The sequence below is a fragment of the Drosophila takahashii genome, chromosome 3R, assembly GCF_030179915.1.
Source record: "Drosophila takahashii strain IR98-3 E-12201 chromosome 3R, DtakHiC1v2, whole genome shotgun sequence".
Classification (NCBI taxonomy): Eukaryota; Metazoa; Arthropoda; class Insecta; order Diptera; family Drosophilidae; genus Drosophila; species Drosophila takahashii.
Genome location: NC_091681.1, coordinates 11419050 through 11441168, shown reverse-complemented (window position 1 = coordinate 11441168; position 22119 = coordinate 11419050). Strand labels below are relative to the sequence as shown.

General features: G+C 36.3%; 5 protein-coding genes and 2 non-coding genes across 12 annotated transcripts; 2 read left to right on the top strand and 5 right to left on the bottom strand.

The window, feature by feature from the left end:
• The first annotated feature begins 302 nt into the window (after nucleotides 1–302).
• On the top strand, nucleotides 303–983 carry LOC108068215 (uncharacterized). Its single transcript, XM_017157642.3, has 2 exons — nucleotides 303–433; nucleotides 488–983. Exons 1-2 carry the CDS (start codon nucleotides 413–415, stop codon nucleotides 911–913), a joined length of 447 nt encoding a protein of 148 aa, XP_017013131.2. The 5' UTR covers nucleotides 303–412; the 3' UTR covers nucleotides 914–983.
• Nucleotides 984–2534: 1551 nt separating this feature from the next.
• On the bottom strand, nucleotides 2535–7838 carry Fer1 (48 related 1). Of its 2 annotated transcripts, none has more exons than XM_017157706.3 (4): nucleotides 7648–7838; nucleotides 7419–7599; nucleotides 6866–7010; nucleotides 2535–3018 (listed from the first exon to the last, which is right to left on the bottom strand). In XM_017157706.3, exons 1-4 carry the CDS (start codon nucleotides 7836–7838, stop codon nucleotides 2768–2770), a joined length of 768 nt encoding a protein of 255 aa, XP_017013195.1. In that variant the 3' UTR covers nucleotides 2535–2767. The 2 variants fall into 2 exon arrangements, with proteins under 2 accessions (XP_017013195.1, XP_017013196.1); XM_017157707.3 differs by having other exon boundaries at nucleotides 7419–7584.
• A 6690-nt stretch (nucleotides 7839–14528) lies between these two features.
• LOC108068204 (uncharacterized) lies at nucleotides 14529–17090 on the bottom strand. Of its 3 annotated transcripts, XM_017157630.3 has the most exons (5): nucleotides 16922–17090; nucleotides 16676–16858; nucleotides 16188–16617; nucleotides 15515–15578; nucleotides 15282–15461 (listed from the first exon to the last, which is right to left on the bottom strand). In XM_017157630.3, the coding sequence occupies exons 1-4, from the start codon at nucleotides 17000–17002 to the stop codon at nucleotides 15544–15546; spliced, it is 729 nt and encodes a 242-aa protein (XP_017013119.3). In that variant the 5' UTR covers nucleotides 17003–17090; the 3' UTR covers nucleotides 15282–15461; nucleotides 15515–15543. The 3 variants fall into 3 exon arrangements, with proteins under 3 accessions (XP_017013118.3, XP_017013119.3, XP_070073101.1); XM_070217000.1 differs by having other exon boundaries at nucleotides 15515–16617; XM_017157629.3 differs by lacking the exons at nucleotides 16188–16617; nucleotides 16676–16858; nucleotides 16922–17090 and adding an exon at nucleotides 14529–15218 and having other exon boundaries at nucleotides 15279–15461; nucleotides 15515–15670.
• Nucleotides 17091–18142: 1052 nt separating this feature from the next.
• Nucleotides 18143–18214, top strand: TRNAG-UCC (transfer RNA glycine (anticodon UCC)). The gene has a single exon. It is a non-coding gene; the product is annotated as a tRNA-Gly (tRNA).
• Nucleotides 18215–18235: 21 nt separating this feature from the next.
• Nucleotides 18236–20528, bottom strand: LOC108063296 (uncharacterized). 3 transcript variants are annotated; one of them, XM_017150360.3, is made up of 4 exons: nucleotides 20383–20511; nucleotides 20252–20304; nucleotides 18786–18974; nucleotides 18236–18729 (listed from the first exon to the last, which is right to left on the bottom strand). In XM_017150360.3, the coding sequence occupies exons 1-4, from the start codon at nucleotides 20423–20425 to the stop codon at nucleotides 18259–18261; spliced, it is 756 nt and encodes a 251-aa protein (XP_017005849.2). In that variant the 5' UTR covers nucleotides 20426–20511; the 3' UTR covers nucleotides 18236–18258. The 3 variants fall into 3 exon arrangements, with proteins under 3 accessions (XP_017005849.2, XP_070073330.1, XP_017005850.2); XM_070217229.1 differs by lacking the exons at nucleotides 18236–18729; nucleotides 18786–18974 and adding exons at nucleotides 19195–19696; nucleotides 19754–19942 and having other exon boundaries at nucleotides 20383–20528; XM_017150361.3 differs by lacking the exons at nucleotides 18236–18729; nucleotides 18786–18974 and adding exons at nucleotides 19195–19702; nucleotides 19754–19942 and having other exon boundaries at nucleotides 20383–20526.
• TRNAG-UCC (transfer RNA glycine (anticodon UCC)) lies at nucleotides 20017–20088 on the bottom strand. The gene has a single exon. It is a non-coding gene; the product is annotated as a tRNA-Gly (tRNA).
• A 153-nt stretch (nucleotides 20529–20681) lies between the features above and the next one.
• On the bottom strand, nucleotides 20682–21915 carry LOC123002337 (uncharacterized). The gene is made up of 4 exons (XM_044396291.2): nucleotides 21496–21915; nucleotides 21243–21423; nucleotides 21013–21184; nucleotides 20682–20950 (listed from the first exon to the last, which is right to left on the bottom strand). Exons 1-4 carry the CDS (start codon nucleotides 21657–21659, stop codon nucleotides 20766–20768), a joined length of 702 nt encoding a protein of 233 aa, XP_044252226.1. The 5' UTR covers nucleotides 21660–21915; the 3' UTR covers nucleotides 20682–20765.
• Between the last annotated feature and the right edge of the window lie 204 nt (nucleotides 21916–22119).

Here is a 22119-nt window from a genome sequence, read left to right as displayed (position 1 = left end):
TAATTAAAGGGCCTACGGAATGAAAATCTCAATACCAAATTTGGTTTATAAAATTTTCCGGTTGTTCACGGCACGGTCTTTCAAAAATTATAACAAAAAAGTTAATCATGATTTTTTGTTTGCATTTTATATGGACAAATGTTGCAGATTTCTAGAATAAGCAACTATTGAAGATTTCTGGGATACACCCATTTCGTTAAACATTTTCCATTTGTTCGTATAGTTTAGTGATTCAATTTACAGTGATGAAGAATGTGAAGTAGAATGAGTTTGCCACTTCGGATTTAAAGTTAAAAGATAAAGGTTCGGGCGCTTAGTAAGCAGCATTGAAATCGAGACTATAAAAGGCACTGCCCAACCATTAAAACGATTATTCCTAATTTTAAAATACATTTGTTTAAATACTTACGCCATGGCTTCCCATTCGAAAAAGGTTTATATACAATTAGTAAAATGTAAGCAAATCATTAATTTTCGAAAACTATAGGAACATTTTGAGGAGCTGGTAGAGAGCATGACATTGGCGGAGGTAGAAAGGATTATCGCGCTGTCAAAGAGCGTCGAAAAGACCATGCAAGACTCGGAGGCTTGTAAACTGCTACGGAGCTTTATGAAAAGCGAAAAGAAGTCCTTGCAGTGCCTGGACATTTATGAGAAGTGCTCTGAATTCCTTGCGGAGAAACATCCCAACTACGACTCCTATGAGTTGGATATCCTGGCCCGCTTGGGACTGGCGCCTCACCTGAAGCAGCATCTAGCGTATCGATTGAACAATGCTGATCCGATTTCCATAAGTCTCTGTCTTAAGAATATCATGCTAAGTTGCCGGAACGAGGTTGAGGAATATTTTACAGACTATAAAAACTCTATCACTACAAAGCTGACGAATCTCAAACTGGAACCAGTAGAATAATAGCATAACATTTATTAGGAGAAGCACGCAAAATATTCAATATGTGGAACGATATATTTACTTCTTGTCTTATACTTTCAGATATTATTATTAAATTGCTAAAAGACCACAAAAAATATATGTTTACTCATAAAAATATCACTCAAAGTATTTTGACTTTATGTTTATAAAAGTAAAACCGCTGAACAGCGTTCGTCAAAAAAGAAATTTGAAAAAAAATCAGAAATTTAACATATTGAACTTTCAAGAAATATTTACAAAAAAATGTGCAATCGAAATAAAAGTTAGTGGCATTTTCATGATCCAGGCGTCCAGCAATAACAGAAAGTGCATTTAACTGCTGGGAAGGGCTTTATAAATATTATTTTGTGAACTAGTGTTATCAGCATTACTAATGGCTTTGTTTTGAGCGCATGTACAGATTGTTGAAAATGTTTGCCTCTTGGAGAAAAAAAATTAAATTTTTTCGTACTATAATACTATAATACACAAAACATTTATATTTATAAATATAAATTTAAATGGTTGTCCATAATATTCCTAAAACAACCGCTTATGATTCTGGTATTGCAGGGCGTAAATATGCATCACAACATGTGTATAAATTCATTTGTCTATATATTCAAATAGTAATAATCAGAATTTCCAAATTTCTCAACACACACGCCCTCAGAAAGCCTCTTATCAGATTTTGATAACCCTGTGCAGCTGTTGCCGCCGACAGTTAATTAAATCTTTGACCACAGCAAACTAAACAGAAGGCATACATTTACATACGATCGAATTGAGATATTAACTTGGATCGGCTCACAATCGGAACGTTCAATCACGTCATCGCTGAATCACCCCTGCCACGAGCTAATCCTAATTGCAGATAAACATCTCAATTGCTCAGCCAAACGGACACCATCTGCCCGTTCCAACGGTTGACAGTCATAATGATGTTTTAAATGGCACGCTCACTCCGCCAAATAAAAACGCTTAAAAATAATAATTTCTCATTTTTTATAAAGAAAATTCTATCCAGCGTGTGGGCATGCATGTCGGAAGACCGGAAATAATTTTCTAGTTGCGCTTCCTCTTAAACCGTAGCGTACACAAGAAAAAAATATTGAAAAAACTAAAGAACTTATAATTACTAAAACAGAATTTAGTTATAAAATATGCACATCCAAAATCCTTAAATTGTTTAGAATATTTAGAAAGGAATTGAAAATATAAAACATTATATGCCTACTTTTTAGGATCAAGCTCTTTAATGCTAACTGATTCTCCACTTTAATTAATATAACCAAGAATCCAAATTGACATATGCCATTTTTTTTGTTGCAGATACAAAACATAGCTTCGTAAGATCAATTGATTTTTAGATTAATTATAGCGTTTTTCTTAGAGTGTACAATTTACACCCACCCCCACGAACTGCACTTGTACTTTATGATATTTGTCTGTTCGCCCGTTGTCCCTCTTTTTTAATGATATCGACAATGGCAGGGTGCAGAGGCCACGAGGACAACCAGGGCCAGGTGTTCAATACACGCTCGTGCTGATAACTATATAATTTATCCTCCAATTGTTCCTTTTGCCCTCGTCGCTTGAACTGCAATTAGATATTGTTGAGTAGATTTGTGTGAAATGTTTATTCGATTTAAACTAAACCACTATGTATAACATTTAGATATTAGCGAACTTAGAGCAATTAAATACCACAGAACATGTTTTCCTCATATAATTATTAAGTTGGTTAATATGTGTTAGATGCCATGACTAGCAAGGCTTGACTAGTAGGATTTCCATTGAATCTCATTCTCTCTGACTGTCCTCAGATCTTTCCGGGATCCTGAAGTGCACAATTCACATTCCACTGCCGCTGCTAAAAATACTGGCCGTTGCTCCCGGATCGGACATATCGGCACTTCCGCTGAAATCGTCGCTGCTCTGGTTGCTGTTTTGATTTTGATTCGAGTTGCTGTTGTTGTACAGCGGCAGGGGCTGCGAGTGGGGCCCCCGGGGATCCTCGGGTGTCCAGGTGCGGGCGTAGAGCTTGCTGCCCGGATATCGGTCGCCCTTGCGGTACCAGGACAATGAGTGCGCCACACCGCCAGCTGCAAGTGATAGATAAAGGAAGGAACATAAAGTTAGTAAACATTGAACTACACATAATAAAAGTTTACATAAAAAAAGAATATACACCCCACGGGTTACTTGTTTAATTTGTTGAATTTGAAAAGTGCTTGCATTGCCATTGCAACATTAAGTTAATATATTTTCTTAATTAGCAACATCATACCATATAAAGGGAAACCTGAATGAAGTCGAGGGACGACACTTTACTTTCACTTTAAGTGGCTACTTATTAAAAACTTCAAAGTGCGAGGTTTTCAAATGTATTTCTTAGTCAAAAATTTGAAATTCACTTGTCACAGACCCAAAATATTTATTGCAGTAATAAAGTTGCTGTTGCAATCGATGTAGTAAGGGGTACTCAAACTGCAACAATTCCCATCGCACAGAGTCAAGCGCCGCCCAAACAATTAAAATTGTTGCCAAAAACTGAGCAAATGCCATTAGCGACCACATTACGGGCCCATCATCTCGCAGGGCAAACAAATACGGCAAAGGGTTGATGTTGGTGGCCGGGAACCCCCGGTTTGTTGTTGCAGCTGCCACCCCGCTGCGCCCCGCCATTTGCCTTGGACAAATAAACCGAAAACCAAAAGCAAAGCCCGGACCGGAATCCTCATCCGACACCCTCCTCCCTCAATGGCTATATCCAATCAGAACCAACATACCACCCAAGTCGGGCAATTTGTAGCACTCGCAGTTTTCGAGTGCCTCATGCGGGTGCTGCTCAAATATGCGACCCCGACCATTTTCCGGCGCAGCTTCCGCATCTTTGCAAGTTGGTGTGAACATATGCCAGCCGCGTGCCAAAAATCCCCATTCCCTCGGCCATCTTTGCACCCATTTAAATGGGCGTTTCGTGGAGCTTCCCCCCGGAAAACTTTCGTTGTATTTTTGTTTTTGCAGCAACATTTTTAATGCCCGTTAAGCATGAAAACGCTTTCGCCATCAACATGGCCATCTCCCCGCTTCGGCTGTGCTGTTCTTGCTCCGTTCCGTTCTGACCTGGTCGCCTTCCATTTGGCCTTTAAGCGGCGACGGCGACAGCGGCCATCTGCCGGAGTGTAACGAATTTCTCACGCTATGATTATGTCTATTGGGCTTTGTTGTTCCTGTTATTGTTACTATTTGGTTCGGTTCGGTTTCTCCACCCCCAAACTGTTCTCCCCCTTTGTCAGAGGTTGAGGAGATGGAATCGGGCAAGGTGTATGTGTGGTGCATGTGGGACTTTTATCAGGTAGACACAAATTACACATCAGAGCTTGCATGTTCATTTGGTTCACTGGTAAAAAAAACGCAAATATATTAAAATCAAATATTTTTTTAGTTGATTTCAGTTACTACTTTTCACAGTTAAATCAAATAAATAAATCATTGATTTTAATAAAAAGCATATTTAAACCTTCATTCAAATATAAAAATAATAAAATCGAAGGGAATTATATTTGAAATGATATTACTGATGTTGAAAACCAAAGTCGCAATGGTAGTTTTTAGTATTGTAAATAGTAAGTTATACACTCAAAAAAAAATTTTAGAAAATCGCCTATGGATTTGCTTTACTGGCGATTTTTTTCTATATTTCTGGAATATTTCTTGAATTTAATGAATTTTGATTAATTGGAAGAAAATTTTCTTTACCAGTAGAAAATTTTTTTATTTTAAAGAAAAAAATCGCCAGTGAAGCAAATCCATAGGCGATTTTCTAAAATTCAGGGCGATTCATTTTCTGAGTGTATACATAGTATAATCAATGTTTTTTCTGATCCGATTAAATACTTTCGCAATTTATTTTGAATAAAAAGTTTATTTGACACAATTATTTTGAAAGTCAAGATTCAAATAATATTAAATTAAATTTCCATAAAATGTATGAGTGAAATGTAGCATTTTTAGTTTTAAAAAGTTATATGTGTTATGGATCGTGTTAACTTTACATTTAAGTTGAACTTATCCACTTGCGCGTAACATGGTGCGATGGATCAATGGGTAAGGCATCTACCTCTGATGCGAGAGGACCCCGGTTCGAAACCGTCTGAGGCAGAGTAAGTAAAAAGTTTTTAAGAAGCGTATTAAACATTTCCTTAACATTTATAAGAACAATATTGTATTAAAAAAGTTGTAAGAATTACTAATCACAAAAAAAAAAAAAAATAAGTTGTGGTGTCAGCGGGACTTGAACCTGGTACCCCCGAGCACAAAATAGTATCAAAACCTAACCCTTGACCCCTGAGCCATGCCCATATTATTTCCTATCGAGGCAGAATGCTCTTTTAAGTTCACAGTAATATTTTTGATTGTAATGACAATAAATAACTGCATTTCAAAATTAAAGTTAATATTTTAGGCGCTCACTCGAAAAAAAAAAACAAATTTGTAAATTATTATTACAAGATTCTGGATAAAAAAAATAGTCAAATCAAATACAAAAATCTTTGAATTTACTATAAAAATATTTAAAACATTATTAACTATGCGCCATATACGATTTTACTATTTTCATGTTAGGATCTATTTCGCTGGGAAAAATAATTGAAACAATGGTAAAATAGTGACATTTACCATTTTTTTTTTACCAGTGTTGGAACTACATCGAATGGTCTGATAAATAGGCCCAGAAGGAGGCAGCCATAAATAAAATCTATTTCATTTTGTTGCTTGTTTTAACTTGATCAATAAGTAAGCTTATCAAAGTCTTCTTACAAGAATAATTCAATGTAATTTTGTACTTCAAGGGAAACCCCTCTAAATTCATTTTTATGAAGCCTATGGAGTTTAAACACTTTCCTATTTGAAGTTCGTTTACTATTAGACTACGTTATGGATATTATTATCTAATATATCTTTAGAATATGGTATTTCTGCAAATTCATTCCATTTATAAGAAGTGCACTCAATTTAAATTGAAACGGTATCTAAAATCAATTCCCCTACGTACAAATGTAAATAACTTAATCCACATTAATTTATTTTCCGATTATATTTAGCCATATATAAACGGTATAATACAACCACTTTTTTCAAAAAACAATTCCCAAAGCAGTAAATTCTAATACAAATTACTTCACTGATGAGACTTCTTCCCATTCTAAAACCAGTTTTAACTCAACTTTAACCAGTTCGAATTTGTGTTGTGACACACATGAATAGAAAAAAATCTTTAAAAAAAAAGTTGACATTTTTTAAGGGCTATACATAACACTCAACGAGTAGCGTCGCCCTTTCCTATTCGCAAAACCCCAAATCGACACCCCTTTGGTTTCAAAGTGCGAGGTCTATTAGCTATGCAGATGCTTTCCAAGGATCCCTTTGCCGAAGAACTCGTTGCAGCCTGCAGTGTCATACATTTTGAATAGGAAAATTATTAGCCAAAAAACCGTGACCAAAGCAACTTTTATGAGCTGGCACACGGAAACCCCTAATCCACTGGCATTGTATCCCGGTTGGAACTCGTGAAAACCCTGGCATGCCACATCCGCATCCACATATCCACATCCTCGATGATCGATGCGACGGCAATGAGCAAAACAATTTGCTTGGCTGGCAGTCACGCAAAGCCCGCAATGCGAACCCAAAACCCCGCGCGAAAAGTGTGAAAATTCTAATTAGTTACACTTAGGCAGACACGGCAGACCCAAAATCGATGCGAGGATGCAGCTCAGCATCCCCTGTTCAGGCCGTGTTCGGTACAAGAAGCACACCATCCATAGATAACCTTTGAACAGGGCCGATGGCCTAGATGAATTATGTTATTAAATGTGTACCAGATCCACTGACCGTCCGCCCACACGATGCCTGACAATTGATTGATATTGATTGACAACTCACTGCGATCCTTAAGGATGATTTTCTTGGGCGGTTCCTTTTGGTAATTGCGCTGCAAGCTTAGACCGGGTTCATTGCCATTCTTATCCTTCTTTACCATCTCGCTAAGGAAGGTTATGTAGCTGATCGCCAACTTGAGTGTGTCGACCTGGCGAGGAAATTAATTTGGAGGCGTTATTTTAAGGAGAAATAATGAGAAAGTTTTTATTGGATATTATTTAAAATCATGTTTTATTTGCCTTGTATTTCTAAACACATTTATTCTTGCCAGTTTCTAATTTTTTAAGGTCAGATAGGATATAGTTTGTAAATATAGTTTTCTAAATTTTATTGTTTTACACAAATATGATTTATTGAAAACTGATCCCGCTGGCTATAGCCTCTATACGAAAAAAAAACCCTTTGCGATGGGTTTCATGATGAATGTTTCATCTTCAATTCAAAATGAATTATAAGATTAGAATAATCTAAGTTATTTAAGTTTTATTCTTTAATCTTAAATACCGTTTTTTGAGATCTGTTATCCTGCAAAAATAGGCTAAGTGTTTAAGCTCACCTTGCTCAGTCGCTTTTCGTAGGGCAGCGTGGGAATGTGGGTGCGTAGACCCTCGAACGCCTCGTTGATGCTCTGCATCCGTCGACGCTCTCGGAGATTAGCGGCCTGCCGTTGCTGGGCCATTTGGGAGGCGCACTTCAAGCGCCGAGGCTTGTGGCTCCTCCGGCTGAATGGGGAGAAGCTGGACTCGATTAATTGGGATCCGGCTGTAAACAAATGGCATGCTTACGTCTTTTCGGTGTTCTCCTGGTCGCTGTTAAATCCGCTGCTGTAGGCATCATCCTCGTCGTCGCTCTCCGAGCTGTGCTCATCACCGAAAAAGTAATCGGAGCTGGAGGTGGAGGCGTTGGTGGCCTGTGATCCCTCGAAGAAATGGCGCGCCATCGTGGCCTCCAAGTCAAAGTTGTCCATGGAAAACATTGTCAGGCAATCAGGGAAAACGGATCTCAAAAATCTGTTGCGCTTCTGTTTGTATCCTTAATTGCCAGACAAGTGCATAACGGTAAAGCTAACACTTCCGATCCGATGATTGGCGACGCGTGACCAGCACGTGCCTCAAGATTCAAAATCCTGGAGGGTGTCAGCCAAAAGAACAAGTGAAACGCGTGTTGTGGGTCCTTGACTTTTGCTTCTCTCTAAAAGTGTATTTAATATGTTAGGGGTTACTTCCTTTTGTTGAACTTGTTTAGTTGTTGATATCGGTAATAAACATGCTCAACATTATTTAGATTAGATAAGATACAGTTTAGTGGTTAATAGATATGAAATGTGTCATATACATGATAGTAGTTTATGAACGAGTTGGTGAACAGTAAAAACGAAAACATTTTAAAGGATGTCATATCAATTGTCAAAAAGATACTAAAACTTATCAAAGTAACTGTAAGCTCTAAAAATCTACCTCATTAATTTATTGACCCCAAGGTAAGTTATGTTTATTTGACATTTCTATAATAAAAGAAGAGAGAACGATATAGTCGAGTGCCCTGACTATCAGATACCCGTTACTCAGCTAAAGCGAGTGCGAGGGAGATGGCGATAGAAAACTTTGATCGGGCATATTTTCAACGAATGGTCCGATACGAAAAATTTCTTCTACATTTTGAAATCTGAAATCTTGAAAGGTTAAAATCGTTTGTGGGTGGTTGTAGGCGTTAGAGGAGGGTGGCCCTCGGCTGAAATAAACTTGCGCTGCGTAGGAAGCCAAGGCGGACAGACGGACATGGCTAGATCGACTCGGCTAGTGATCCTGATCAAAAATATATATATATACTTTATTGGGTCGGAAAAGCTTCCTTCTCCCTGTTACATACTTTTGCACGAATACAATATACCCTTTTACACTACGAGTAAATAAGGTAAATATCTAATAAATTATTATATTTAAGGAAGCGTTGATCCTTGAAATATGTGTGAGTGACATATGCGCACCAATAAAATTAATTATATTAATTTCAATATAACACATTTAAAATTATTGTTATACTCGTTGAGCAAAACAATTACAAAGAAGCATTTCCGATCCTTTAAATATATTTCTTTTTCATCAGGATCACTAGCCTAGTTTAAATAGATATTTCCGTCGTCTGTACTCTTAGATGTCGGAGACCATGCAGATTCTGTGCATTCCTCCGCGGCGCAGGTTGTAAAATCACAGAGCCACGCCTCCTCTAACACCCAGAAACATCCTTAACGTAAGTCCTATCTAGCGCCCACATTTAATGCTTGGACGGCCAGTGATATCCACTGCCTTTCGCTAGGCGCTGTCGCCGTTCAAATTTTATAATTGATCACCAAAATAGGCGTTAATTCTTGTTTTAAATTTGGTATCTAATAATCGTGCCACTCGATTATAGCTTTTTCTCTTGGTTTTTATTTTGATCATACGAATAGTAAATATTATCTTTATTTATTTGTTGAAGATTATAACGCTTTGATATAAGAATACAAATAATCACACTTTTTTATTAAAACTAATTTTAAATTCCATAACTACACATTCGCTTTTAAACATACCTCAATTACTAAAGAGTATTCTGTTGCAATATTCCTTTGATTTAAATCCCAAAAGTATCGAAGCTTATTTATTTCCTAGAAGTGGTTCACTACACTTTCAAATTGCACATCACCCAAGCACCAAATATTTTCACACACACGATTTAATTACTGAATTTCCCAGTAATCAACACGCCAATAATCCTTATAAATGGAAAGATACCGCGGGCTCTGACATCGAAGCGCGATGTGTTCCGAACTCACAGACTGCCGGGAAGCGAATGCCTGAGCCTGGAAATCGGTCCTCGAACTTCCACAGGACCTTTCTGATCAGAAGGGTGCGGCACGGGGTGGATAGTGTGCCACATATTGTATCTTTCAATGGCGGTGCCACATCAAAGATACAGCTAAAGGGGCGGTGCCCAAGTGTCCACCAATCGGAGCTCGGCAAGCTGAAAGTTTAGCCATGCAGGGTTGCATTTGCAGGGTGTCATAAGCTTATTAAGTTTACCCAGAGGTTTGGGGGGGGTGAAGAACTTGATGTTTCAGGCCATGCTCTATACCATTTTCACATTGTGAGCGCGTTCAATTGTTTTTTGATTCGAGCGCTCGTTTATCTGTTTAAGCGGAATTATTGCCCAAGTGCTTGACAATGGAAGGTGTTGATGTTTGATGTAGACAAGTGTTTTGCCCCAGGGGGCGGAGGCGCATTAAAGGGGTTGAGATGCCAGCTGCACAAGTTCCGCAGTGATGTGCGGAAATAAGGATCTTGGTTGTGTCGTTTCCATCGTTTGGATTATTTTGTACTACTCCTAAGTCTAATTAATGATTTGTTGCAACCAAGACGAGCTCAGCAAACATGGTAAAAAATATACAGAATAGTTTTACTGTCAAGTTAGCCCCAGCGGAATTTGTCAACCAGCATAATTTTTAAGCATTAGCGAAGTACAAATTCAAATATTTGCACTGTCTAGGATTACCTCCTTCCCTTTTTGGGAAACAACTCCATTAAAAAGCGATTGCAGTATACATATACTGCATATTTTTCGGGGCACAGCAGAGACAGGGGTGTCAAAATATGCTACACTGGAAGAATAATATATTAAATAAAGAACAGTCTCCAATAACATTTATTTCCCTTCAAAACAGAACTATTAACTTATCTTAACTATTTTGTAGCTTTTCAAAAATATAGTGTAATATAATAATAATGTTATTTCTTAAAAAAAGGGTTTTTTTCAATTTAGATCTAAAATATATAATTTGTTTTTAGAAATTTAGAAATCACATTTTAAAATTAGTGCTTTTTAGTAGACCTGGCCTGTTTTTCTCGGTGTGTTCAGAGTTTCCTTCCCTCCCCTGATGCGTTGTCGGGCTCATCCTCGTCCTGCTCTTCGCCAGAACTCTGTTTGTTTGTTGTCCTTTTTCCCGAGCCTGTCCTGTGTGTGTTGCCTCATCATCAGACAACCTCACTAAGGCTACCATGATAAACAAATTGTTTTGCCTTTGCCAGGAGCCTGCCGCCTACCCCCGGTCCTTCGTCTTTGTTTCTGCGTTGTTATCGTTGCCGGCGCTGCTCGTTTTGTGCAGCTGTATAAACAAATTAGTTTTCAATATTATCAAGCTGTCTTCCAGCGGAAATTTGTGGGCTGAAAGCTTTGAGGTTTTTATGAGAGATCAGAGGTTACGATAGTAAAATACGTTTATATTCCAATGGGTTACTATCTGAAAGGCTTGTAAAGAGAAAATCATTATTTTACTAATTGGCGACCATTTCAGTTTCGAATTTCCATGTCTCTATATGCAGACCATATTTCCTACATAAATGTAAAAAACTCAGCTCTATAATTAGTAGCTAAATGTCGAAATAACCACCCACCTATAGTTACAGTAATAATAATACTTAGACCATAAAAACCATTATTATCAAAAGACAGTTGGATTGTTAGACCAACTAATAACAATGTCATTTAAAATTAAAAGAAAATAAAAAAACAATTCTTTTGTTAATGATTCTTATATCAAATAGGATTAACACAATTCAAACGAATGCAATTTTTGACCTAAGGTCACCTTTAGATTTAATAAATCAAATTGATTTTTTTTATTCCGCCACCCAAAACCCGAAAATAAGTACCAGGTTCTATATTATTATTAAATATTCTCTATGTAATTTTAAAATTAACTGCCACTAGCTGAACAGACCATAAATTGGTCGGCACTCGGCGAATTATGCACACGTCATATAGCACAATCAAGCGTAACCGCCTCTTTGGCAGACAACCCTACACTCAAAAAAAAAACAGCCCGAAATCGCCATTAAATCAAGAAATTCGCCATGAATTTCAGTCGATGGCGATTTACCGTATTTTTTAGAAAGGAATTTTCTAAAATTTAGAAAAAAATTTCTGAAAAGCAGAAATACTTTTCTAAAATCAAGAAAAATTGCCATAAAATTTCCTTAAATCCAGAAAGTACTTTTCTTGAAAATAGAATTTTTTTTCTTAAAATAAGAAAGGACTTTTTTTATTTTCAGAAAATTTTATTTATTTTAATAAAATGTATACATATTTATTTTACTATTTTATTTCCTAAACAAGAAAGAGAAAAGAAAATAAAAAGGATGAAAAGAAATTTATTAATATTTCCTAAACAAAAAAAGAAAACAAAACAAAAAAGATAAAAATAAGATAATAAATAATTCCTAAAGAAAAAAGAGAAAAGAAAACAAAAAAAGATAAAAATTACATTATAAATATTTCCTAAACAAAAAAGAAAAAAGAAAAGAAAACAAAAAAGATAAAAATTATTAATATTAATATAAAGTAGGTATTTAATATATTACCTATTATTAAAATTTACTTACTGCCAAATTATCAACAATACCTGAAATTGAAATTATTCCTGCAATCGAAAATAAAAATTAATATTAGAGAAGGATGGTATTTGCGGCCTGCAATAGTATGCCCTTTGCTTACCATAAATTTTCACACACTTACCAAATTTATATTTAAATTTATTTAAATTGCTTACCTATTAATTGCCTCTTAGAGGGATCGCACTTTAACTTTCTTAAATGGGCTCAACACAAACTTATTACTTTGAATGCTCATCCAAAACTGAGCACAAGGGTTCAAAATGCAGCGCAACGCAAGCAACTCTCTCGCGAGAGACTGCATTTCCAAAACAACAACGCAATAAAAGTTACAGCTACGCACAAGAAAATTCTCGATCGTACGCACAAACACACATAAACATATACATACATACGCCAAAAACTGTCGTCGCAACGCGCCGCGGACTAACCCCTTGTCTTCTTCTTTTTCGTTTCGAAGAAAGAGTGAGAAGCATAAAAGAAATACAAAAAGTTTTTCTTAAATCTATGGTGATTTTCTAATTCTACTTTTTTGTTTTCAAGAAAACATTTTTTTTTAATTCAGAAAAATTCTTAAAATTTAGAAAATTTTACCGTATTTTTTATGGCGACTTTCTAGATTATAGGAAGGGCTGAAGTACATTTTTTCTTAATTTAATGGCGAAATCGCCATTAATTTAAGAAAACTTTTGGAGAGCAAACTAGGAAAAAACACCATTGATTTAAGAAAAAAAATCATTTTTCTAAATTTTAGAAAGGTTTTTCATAAAATTCTGTTTTTATGGTCTTTTTTCCTAGATTCAAGAATACAATTTCTAAAATTCAGAAAATTTTCTAAAATTAAGAAAAAATTTCATTTTATGGCGATTTTCTAAAATTTAGGAAAAAAAATTTTTTGAGTGTATATACGAGTCTTGCTAGTCTTTCGTGATCTGCGATATCATTACACACAATTGCCCCTCCGCAAGGGTTTTTTTCCTTGCCCTCTCCCCCTGTTCTTTTGGCAAAGTACTTTCAGTTTTTTGTTATTCGAATTCTAATTAAAAACCCCAGAGCATTGTTGAGGTAGAGGAAAAGTAGGATCGAAATGCTTATCACACTGCTCGCCCGATTTTCTGCCCCTGCAGTCCGGCCATCCGCTGTGTTGACACCAGGCATTAGGGAAACGCCGGGAAATCGAAATCCCTTCGAGTGCATGCCTCACCGAACCGAGAATTGTGTAAATTTTAATCTCATTTGAAAAGTTTTTTTTCAAAAGTGCAAAAATTGAAATCAACAATGAGATTTTATAAAAGGGTGAGATGAGAGCTGAGGGGATTCAGCAAGGATTAAAACTTTTGAAACGTCCTGAACATTTTTAACAATCTATATGGGCTGAAGCCATTTTTATTTAACCAATTGTGTTAAATACAACTATATAAGACGAGGTATTTTATAATCCCTAAGAGGAACAAGTGCATTTAAGTCAGCTACACCTTTCATTTTTTGCGCTGCCCAAAAATGTTTAGCTCTTAAAGTTTTTTAGATCTTAGCTTTCATACGGACGGACAGAAAGATATGGATAGATCTACTCCGCTAGAGATCCTTATTGTCCTGAATTGACAAACAAGTCAATTTTTAATTTAAGTTAACTTCAATCACTTGTTTCACTTGATTTTTTTTATAAGGAAAAACAAGTGATACAATATAAAATAAATAGATATAAATTTATTTAGAATCAGCGAAATAATTTGCTTAGTAATCCTATCACTCCCACTTACTTTTATTCTGTGCTTGTATCACTTGTTTTGATCAAGTGAATCAAGTTATCGAAGTTAACTCCCTTGCACTCACTCACTCTATTTTCAAAAATGGACTTGTTTGTCAATTCAAATGTACTTATGCAGGACTCTAATCCTTATCAAAAAATATTTAGTTTAAACAATTATAAAATGAAATCATGTAATCATTTAAAGGTTACACAGGGGTTTTGGACCAAAACACACACTTTTTTATTTGGTTTAATATTTCAAATAATACTTTACGCTTACATTATTTGTTACATTATAGAAACATGTTTATTAGTAATTTTAAAGAGTAATTAAAAAGTTAGAAATTATCAGAAAATTAAAAATTTAATTTTGTATGTTAGTGTTTCTCAAAATATACCATACCCGTTTCAATACTCTAGGATTTCTGTTGCCTAATAGCTTCCGTTTTTATAAAAGTTTCCTAAGAATGGGCTGTACATGATGGATTGATTCTACTATAACGTTCTCGCTTGTTCATTTATGGGCCTAACAGATGAACTTTTTCACACGTTGATTTATTTAGACTACAAACTCTTGGCAAAAAATATAGATGTATTATAATAAAGAGCTTTCCTTTTTGATAGATTTTTAAAGAAGTAAGTAAGTACACGGCTCAAAATGGAGATAGCCACATTAAACATTGGTCAATTCTAAAAGGTTTGCATTTCAATACTTTATCATATGGAGCTCTGCATACTCGAAGGCTTCGTCGTCACTATGTGCTGCAGTACTTCCTCCCCAAGACCTCAACTCTGAAATTCTCCACTTATAGGCCACTTGAAGACCAATCTTCTGTGCGTATCTCACGTATGTTGGAGATGTGACAATTGTACATATGGCACCGGGTCTATCAACTTGCATCTCCTTTGATAGTTGGTCAAATACTTCGGGTGGAAGTTTTCCCTGAGACATTAGCTTTCCAAAACTAATGACATACTGGGTTAAAATAGATGACAGACCTCGACCTCTGAATTCCGGCTTAGTGGCCAAATATTCCACTTCCATAATATTGTTCACCTTCCACTCCTTGTACATATCAAAGCTGTTCTCAATGGCATCCATCAACCGTCTGTACCTTACCATGCTAGGACTTTTGAACTTAGCCATTATATGAAAGTAAGAGGATTCTTTTTTGTAGTTCTGTCATTAAGGATGATCACTTATTAAGGTGGTAAAAAAGGCCGATCAATATGAACTTACGAATATTATAGTGGCCATGGCAGTAACAATTCGTCCACTAGCCACTTGTCGAATGGCAAACGAAATTCCACAGGATAGAATATGTCTAATCAGTGTCCGAAGCTCTTGAGTCGCCTCTTCCGAATCCTTTATGTTGGCGGTAAGGCATAAAAATTCTTCGTTAACCGACAAATTAACCAGAAGCTAAAGGAAAAATATTAGATCCATTTGATTTTTCAGACTGCTTGGATGCTAACCTCTTCAGCTTCATTGTAAATTGCTGGGGTCACCCGGAGGAGTTGAAATTCGCCATCCAAAACGCTGATGCAGTCGTTCATTTTCGGGTAAGATGTGAAGAAAATAAAAAAAATATAAATTAGCATATTTTAAAACAATTTAGTTGTGAAATTGTAATTTTACACGCAATAACAGTTTACCAAACTTATATGCGTAACAAATTGACCGATATTCTGCTTTCTGAAAAAATGAAGCACATGTAAAAATGTAAACATTTTTAATTAGCAGTGTTCTACTCAAATTTTTGTATTGCCTTCTTATTCCAATGAAAGTGCTTGCCTTTTAACACATTTTATTCAAAGATTGGTTATAGGAAGAGGAAATTAGAATCTAAACCTTAAAATTAATAAAAGGAAAAGTAAAAATAGCATTAAAATTGTTTTCTTTATCTTTTAATCTATTAGTGATTTATTCGACCTACGTTTACAATTGAGCACTTTATTGAACTCGAGGTTATTTTTAGTTGGTTATAAATAACTCAACAGTTTCTAGCATTTCAACAGACTTGCCCTCACTAAGAAGTGAACCTCGGACTTTTTTAAGATATTTAAATAAACTTTCAAATTAATATTTATTTTTTCAAACATAATTAAATTTGAATTATTTGCAGCTCTGCATATTGGGAAGACTCACCGTCGGTGCGGTCTGTGATTATATCCCCTAAAGATCTTAGCTCGGAGAAATTCCATGTATGAACCGTTTGCATTCCCAGGATGTGGCCAATTTTTCTAGCAGTTAGCGAAGTGGCTACAGTGACAACGGCCTTTGGTCTTTCAATCTGCACCTCCTCAGGCATCCGGGCGAACACTTCTGAAGGAAGCTTTCCCTTGGACATGAGCGTCGCGAAATCAATGGTATGCTGGCACAAAATTTTAGCCAGACCGCGTCGCCTAAAGTTTTGCAAAGTGCCCATGTATTCTACATCCATAGTACTGTCCATCTGAAAATGCTCATTGACATCCAAGCTCGATTCGACTGCATCCCACAACTTAATATACTTGATCATATTTGGGCTTCTGATCTGGTCTCTAATATCGTAATATAAGTTCTTCCTTTTCACATTCTGTTTGGGTGCACATTGATATAGATATTAATGTATCTCGAGGACTTTAAAAACTTACAAATATAATGTTAGCGATACCGGCCACAACTATCCCACTCTCCACATGACGTATGGCGAAAGAAAGTCCTAAGGAAAGGATGTGTCTAATCAAGTTACGCAGCTCGGATATGGCTAATGGAGACTCCTTCAGATTGGTGATCAGACATCCGTATTCTTGGTTCACTGAAATATTGACCAGCATCTACAGGGAGCATAAAATAGCACAAATCATAAAAATGGAAAAATACAATAAAAGAATGCCTACCTCTTCAACTTCATCATACAAGTTTGGCGTCACGGGGAGAATCTGAAACTCTCCATCTAAAATACTGATGCCATCATTCATTGTCTAATATCCAAACGTAAATAGACGTTATACCTACGTTTATATAAACGTAAAGTTAAAAAAGCTCTGAAGGCAAGATGTTAATTCGATATCTGTATCAATTTCAAATTTTGTTCTACTTGTTTTATACATTTTTATCAAGCGATTATTTCTGCTTAATTCATAGTTAGTCTGATAAATTTTAATAACACAGTTTTCTTGCGTTAAAAATATATATTTTACTTACAAATTAAGAACATGAAATCTTAAGGGTGATTTCTGGGCATTGGAATGGCCGTGAAACTCGACGGAAATAAACTTACGCTGTGCAGAAATTCTCAGAATCCGCTCACTTATTCCCAACTTCCTATCTTTTATAACTTTTTTAATAAGAGAGAGAAATAGAGGATAGGAAATGTCAGCCGTCATTCGAAAAATCGATCCTAGGTCCTATATCTTAAAAACTATTCTTAAATAAATAAACGTTTCTTTTCTAAAATAATAAAGATTAAGCATTGTAAATATATATAGTAATAATATATGCCTTATATTTTAATTTGTTTATATTTCTGAAAGTATAAAAAATATAACATAAAAACCTAAATAAGTTAAAAAAGGTAAAAAAAAAACATAAATTACACATTAAAAACCCCTTAAAAACAATGGAAATACTATTAAATAAAATCTAAAAACCAAAACCGTAAAGCATTGAAAACCTCAGAGGTCAACTTCAAAATCGAATAAAAAAATAGTTATACAAAAAATTGTTTTGTTTTTTTAATACAAATAATAAATAAAATAAAAAAAAGAAAAGCAAAAAAAAAGTCTAGAGCTGGATTCGATACCCATACAGCTTAGATTGGTAGTCAGATGTCTTATCCACTGGACCAAACGGCAAGCAAGGCCGCGACCGACTAGATTCCAACTAGAATTGAGCAATGCAGGTTATACTGTTACACTGCGCCGCAGTGACTGCTGGAATGCCATATCCCCTCTATATATTCATACTCTTTGCTTATAGATAGCGTCGGTATTGTAATGAAAACGTGCGATCAAAACTAAGTTTGAAGTGCACTATAAATTTGTTTTGTTTGAGTGAAATGTTATTGGTAGTTGCTTTCCCGCAGCGTAAAACTATCGTTGTGCGCCGCTTGCGTTGTGGCGTCGGTGGTGTAATGGTTAGCATAGTTGCCTTCCAAGCAGTTGACCCGGGTTCGATTCCCGGCCGACGCACTTTAAATTTTTTTGTTCATCTTTTATTTAATTTGTTTATTTTTTCAAAACTTGTATATAACATGTTCGCAGAATTTGTGCAAAGGGCTAATGCGCTCGTCAAAGCGCTTGCCATCGTACTCAAATTCAGAATAGGGAACCGTATTAAGTACTTTAAAATTGGTGGCTTTTCCCACTTTTTGTGAGAAACTCGAAGTCCAGAGCGCGGTGACAGCCGCTGGGCGTTTTGATCTCAAGTTTTCGTCAATATTCTCCAGACCTTTTCCCTCAGCCAGCTCCTTAGTGAGTTCAATCGTGAAGTGGGACAAAGACCTCCCCAATCCCAAGCGCTCATGGCTCGGCAAAGTAGCCAAAAACATCAATTCACAGAAGCAATCCATATTGTACATGTCACATACGTCAATTCTTTCGTCCACTTCGATCATAAAGTCCATTAGGCGCCTGGCCTGAGGACTTTTGGCGCCCTCATTGCGAAATTTTAGAAAGAAGGGATCTTCGCCAGGCGGCGGTGCGAACTGCAATTTCAGTTGAAATATTACAAATATTTTATTTAGCTTACATCATATTTTACCTGAATTTTATTAAAGGATACGGACACAACACGGTTAGTTGCTACCTCTTTCACCAACAAAGAAACGCCGTCCAGAGCGGTTATCCGGCACAATTCACGCAAATCCAGGCGAGCTTGATGATTTTCCGGTAAATTAATTTGACATGCAATGCATACCGATTCGTTAACACAGAAAGAGCCGTCAAGAACCTAAAATAAAACAAGGAAGAACGCTTAGGGACTTTGACTATCAAATACCCGTTATCAGCTAATGGAAGAGCAAAGGAGATGAAGATAACAAAAAACAAAAAATTGCACCCATACTTTTCCTAAACAACTAATGAACAACATTTTTTAAAAAACTTAGTTTTGCCGCCAGGTTTAGGAATTTTGGTAAAATGCTTAGAAAACAAGTTTGAAGGCTATAATAAATGCTTAAGTTCGATTTTATTTGTCATCTTATTATTTTAAAATTTATATATAACATGTTCGCAAAATTTGTGCAAAGGGCTAATGCGTTCGTCGAAGCGCTTGCCATTGTATTCGAATTGCGAATAGGAAACCGAGTTGAGCACTTTAAAGTCGGTGGCTTTGCCCACCTTCTGGGAGAAACTCGATGTCCATAAAGCGGTGACAGCTTCTGGGCGCCTATATCGCAGTTTTTCGTCAATATCGTCCAGGCCCTTTCCCAAAGAAAGCTCCTTAGTTAGCTGTATGGTGAACTGAGTCAATGAGCGTCCCAATCCTAATCGCTCATGGTTTGGCAGAGTGGCAAGATACATCAGTTCACAGAAACAGTCCATTTTGTACATGGAAAAAACATCAATTGCTTCGTCCACCTCGATCACGAAGTCTAAGAGTTTCATGGCCTGAGGAGTTTTGACCCTCTCTTTACGAAATTTTAGAAAGAAGTGGTCCTCGCCAGACGATGGCTTAAACTAAATTTTGTTTTGCTATAGATTTATTTTAATTGAAGTCATCTAATTTACCTGCATTTTATTAAAGGCAACCGAAACCACTCGACCGGTTTCCACCTCTTTTACCACCAGGGAAACTCCGTCCTGGGCAGTTATTCTACACAACTCACGCAGTTCGAGACGTGGTTCATTATTGTCGGGCAAATTAACCTCGCAGGCAATGCATATCGATTCATTAAGAAAGAATGAGCTGTTGAGAACCTGCAAAATTTCCAAATACGTTCCTACTTCTTTAAAATGCAAAAAAAAAAAAAAAAATATTGCAAAAAGCGAAATGCGTCGGCCGGGAATCGAACCCGGGTCAACTGCTTGGAAGGCAACTATGCTAACCATTACACCACCGACGCCACAACGCAAGCGGCGCACGAAGATAGTTTTACGCTGCGGAAAAGCTACTACCACTAAAGTTTCACTGTTAAACAAATTGATAGTGGACTTTAAGCTTGATCTTACCATAAATATTTTTTTTATTTTTGATCACACACCGGTGGTAGTCAGGAATTTACTTACATCTAGCGCCTCATCCAGGTCGGATTGGGTGACACTGCGCACCTCAAATTTACCTGAAGAACATTATTTTAGGAAAAGGAATAAAAAGCATATCAAATTCGTTATGTGAAGTATTTGTCAAGCCAACCCACCATCGTGTAACTTTCCCCAGAGTCTTCCATTTTCTTTCCGCATTTTGGATGTCTTATCGGTCAGCTAGACTCGTCAAGTGCTGGTTTATTACTGAGCGACACAGGTTTCCGACTAGGCAAAATATGGGAAGCTTTTAATCGCAAACCCAGCTATAGCATAGCCTTATCTAATCGCCATAGCACGAGAGTTTGCGAATGATACGAATTAATTGAGCCAATACAAATGTAGCTTAATAGACCACTTTAAAGTAATCTATGATTTGCAGCGCCCATGTTTTACATACAAAATACAAATATGCTTGTTAGGTATCTTAATATGTAATAACATTACTCTCGTTGAATATTAAAATAAGTTTAATTATACACAACCCTCTTGAAGAAAGCTAATTTGATTCTGGATACAGAAACTCTTCAAATTTTACTTGGGGCTCAATATGAGCCATGGCTTCCTTGACTTTCTTCCGAGCATCGGAAATACTTTTATGTCTACGATTCTTATAGACACGAAAGGCCAGTCTGATTTCAGAGACGTAGTCGTCTCTAAAATAACCTTCACGCTTCTGAACTTCTGCAATGAACATTAAGTAAGTTAATAAAGGAATATGGAGACTTTGGTTAAACAGATTATACCAAACAAAGCGTTGTTGAAGTTTCCAAACTTCTTCAGCGGTATCTTGTTGTGGATACCATCAAAATTGAAATCAACCAAAAAATCGATGGCGAGTATAAGATGAAATTGTTTTTTGAGACCACCAGGACGAAATGTCCCGCCGGGTTTCAGAATGTCCTTCATGGTTTGGATCTGGAAACAAAGAAAATGGTTTTTAGGACATTCACTTTAATGATAAGAATTTTCTTACATATATGGTCGATTTTATCGGATCATTCATATCCTCCTCCATCGTCTCTAATTGTTCCACTTCTCTCAAGGGAAACTCCTGAGGCGACCAGCCCCCTGACGTAGGACTCATTACATGTCGTAGGCTATTTACCGAAACTATTTGGGGTCCTAAGGAGCCGGTTTGCTGAGTCGTCAGTTGGCTAAGAAATGAATAAAAAGTTAAATTAAAAACCAGACACAGTAGTTGTTTTGGACATGAATTGAAACATTACCGTAAAATCCCAAGCATTTTCTTTTGATTTTGGAGAACCATATCCATTTTGTCGTTTAAGATCTTAATTTTTTCTTCAGTACTAGGCTTGGAAAATTCATTTTCTATCACTTTATACGGTAAGGTTTTCGGCGTTGAAAGCTTGACTGGGGCTCTGCGCTTCATGTTGTCTGAATCAATCCCCCTAAGGTTACCGTAAGTAACTGGAACTGGTTACTTCATGAGTGAAAACCGCTCTCTGTTGTTCCGAGCCTTACAGCAGACCTATCGACATCCACGACAAGGCAGAAATTTGAGTATCATTTAAATCTTTTAATTACAGAAGCTCTCAAGTGTGTTAAACGAAATGTTTTTAAATAATTTTACGTTTTTGGTAATTGCTTAGGATAATAATAGCAGTGTGACCGTTTAATGAACGTCTTATTTGGTCAAAAATGCTGAAAATCTAAGGGGTATTCCTGAATTAAAAACCAAAATATGTGTTATTTAAAAGTGAGTGAATTCTGCAAAAACTTTAAAAGGGTATTTATTTTCGTTCAAAGAATTTTCAAAATAAATTATACGAATGTTTAAGCAGCACTTAAACATGCAAGAGTAATAAAATCTAATATAGATTAAAGAATAC

What these genes read in the sequence shown, in the direction of transcription:
- LOC108068215 (XM_017157642.3), top strand. Translation starts at nt 413, where the DNA reads ATGGCTTCCCATTCGAAAAAG. An exon ending in TGGCTTCCCATTCGAAAAAG is followed by an intron (nt 434 to 487) that starts GTTTATATACAA and finishes CGAAAACTATAG; the next exon opens with GAACATTTTGAGGAGCTGGT.
- LOC123002337 (XM_044396291.2), bottom strand. Translation starts at nt 21,659, where the DNA reads ATGAAGCGCAGAGCCCCAGTCAAGCTTTCAACGCCGAAAACCTTACCG. An exon ending in AAAATGCTTGGGATTTTACG is followed by an intron (nt 21,424 to 21,495) that starts GTAATGTTTCAA and finishes TTCATTTCTTAG; the next exon opens with CCAACTGACGACTCAGCAAA. An exon ending in CGATAAAATCGACCATATAT is followed by an intron (nt 21,185 to 21,242) that starts GTAAGAAAATTC and finishes CTTTGTTTCCAG; the next exon opens with ATCCAAACCATGAAGGACAT.
- LOC108068204 (XM_017157629.3), bottom strand. Translation starts at nt 15,640, where the DNA reads ATGCTAATTTATATTTTTTTTATTTTCTTCACATCTTACCCGAAAATG. An exon ending in TTTACAATGAAGCTGAAGAG is followed by an intron (nt 15,462 to 15,514) that starts GTTAGCATCCAA and finishes TTTTTCCTTTAG; the next exon opens with CTTCTGGTTAATTTGTCGGT. An exon ending in CCATGGCCACTATAATATTC is followed by an intron (nt 15,219 to 15,278) that starts GTAAGTTCATAT and finishes CCTTAATGACAG; the next exon opens with AACTACAAAAAAGAATCCTC.
- LOC108063296 (XM_017150361.3), bottom strand. Translation starts at nt 20,425, where the DNA reads ATGCGGAAAGAAAATGGAAGACTCTGGGGAAAGTTACACGATG. An exon ending in CTGGGGAAAGTTACACGATG is followed by an intron (nt 20,305 to 20,382) that starts GTGGGTTGGCTT and finishes AATGTTCTTCAG; the next exon opens with GTAAATTTGAGGTGCGCAGT. An exon ending in TTGCCTTTAATAAAATGCAG is followed by an intron (nt 19,703 to 19,753) that starts GTAAATTAGATG and finishes AACAAAATTTAG; the next exon opens with TTTAAGCCATCGTCTGGCGA.
- Fer1 (XM_017157706.3), bottom strand. Translation starts at nt 7,838, where the DNA reads ATGTTTTCCATGGACAACTTTGACTTGGAGGCCACGATGGCGCGCCAT. An exon ending in CAGGAGAACACCGAAAAGAC is followed by an intron (nt 7,600 to 7,647) that starts GTAAGCATGCCA and finishes AATCGAGTCCAG; the next exon opens with CTTCTCCCCATTCAGCCGGA. An exon ending in AATCATCCTTAAGGATCGCA is followed by an intron (nt 3,019 to 6,865) that starts GTGAGTTGTCAA and finishes TATCACTTGCAG; the next exon opens with CTGGCGGTGTGGCGCACTCA.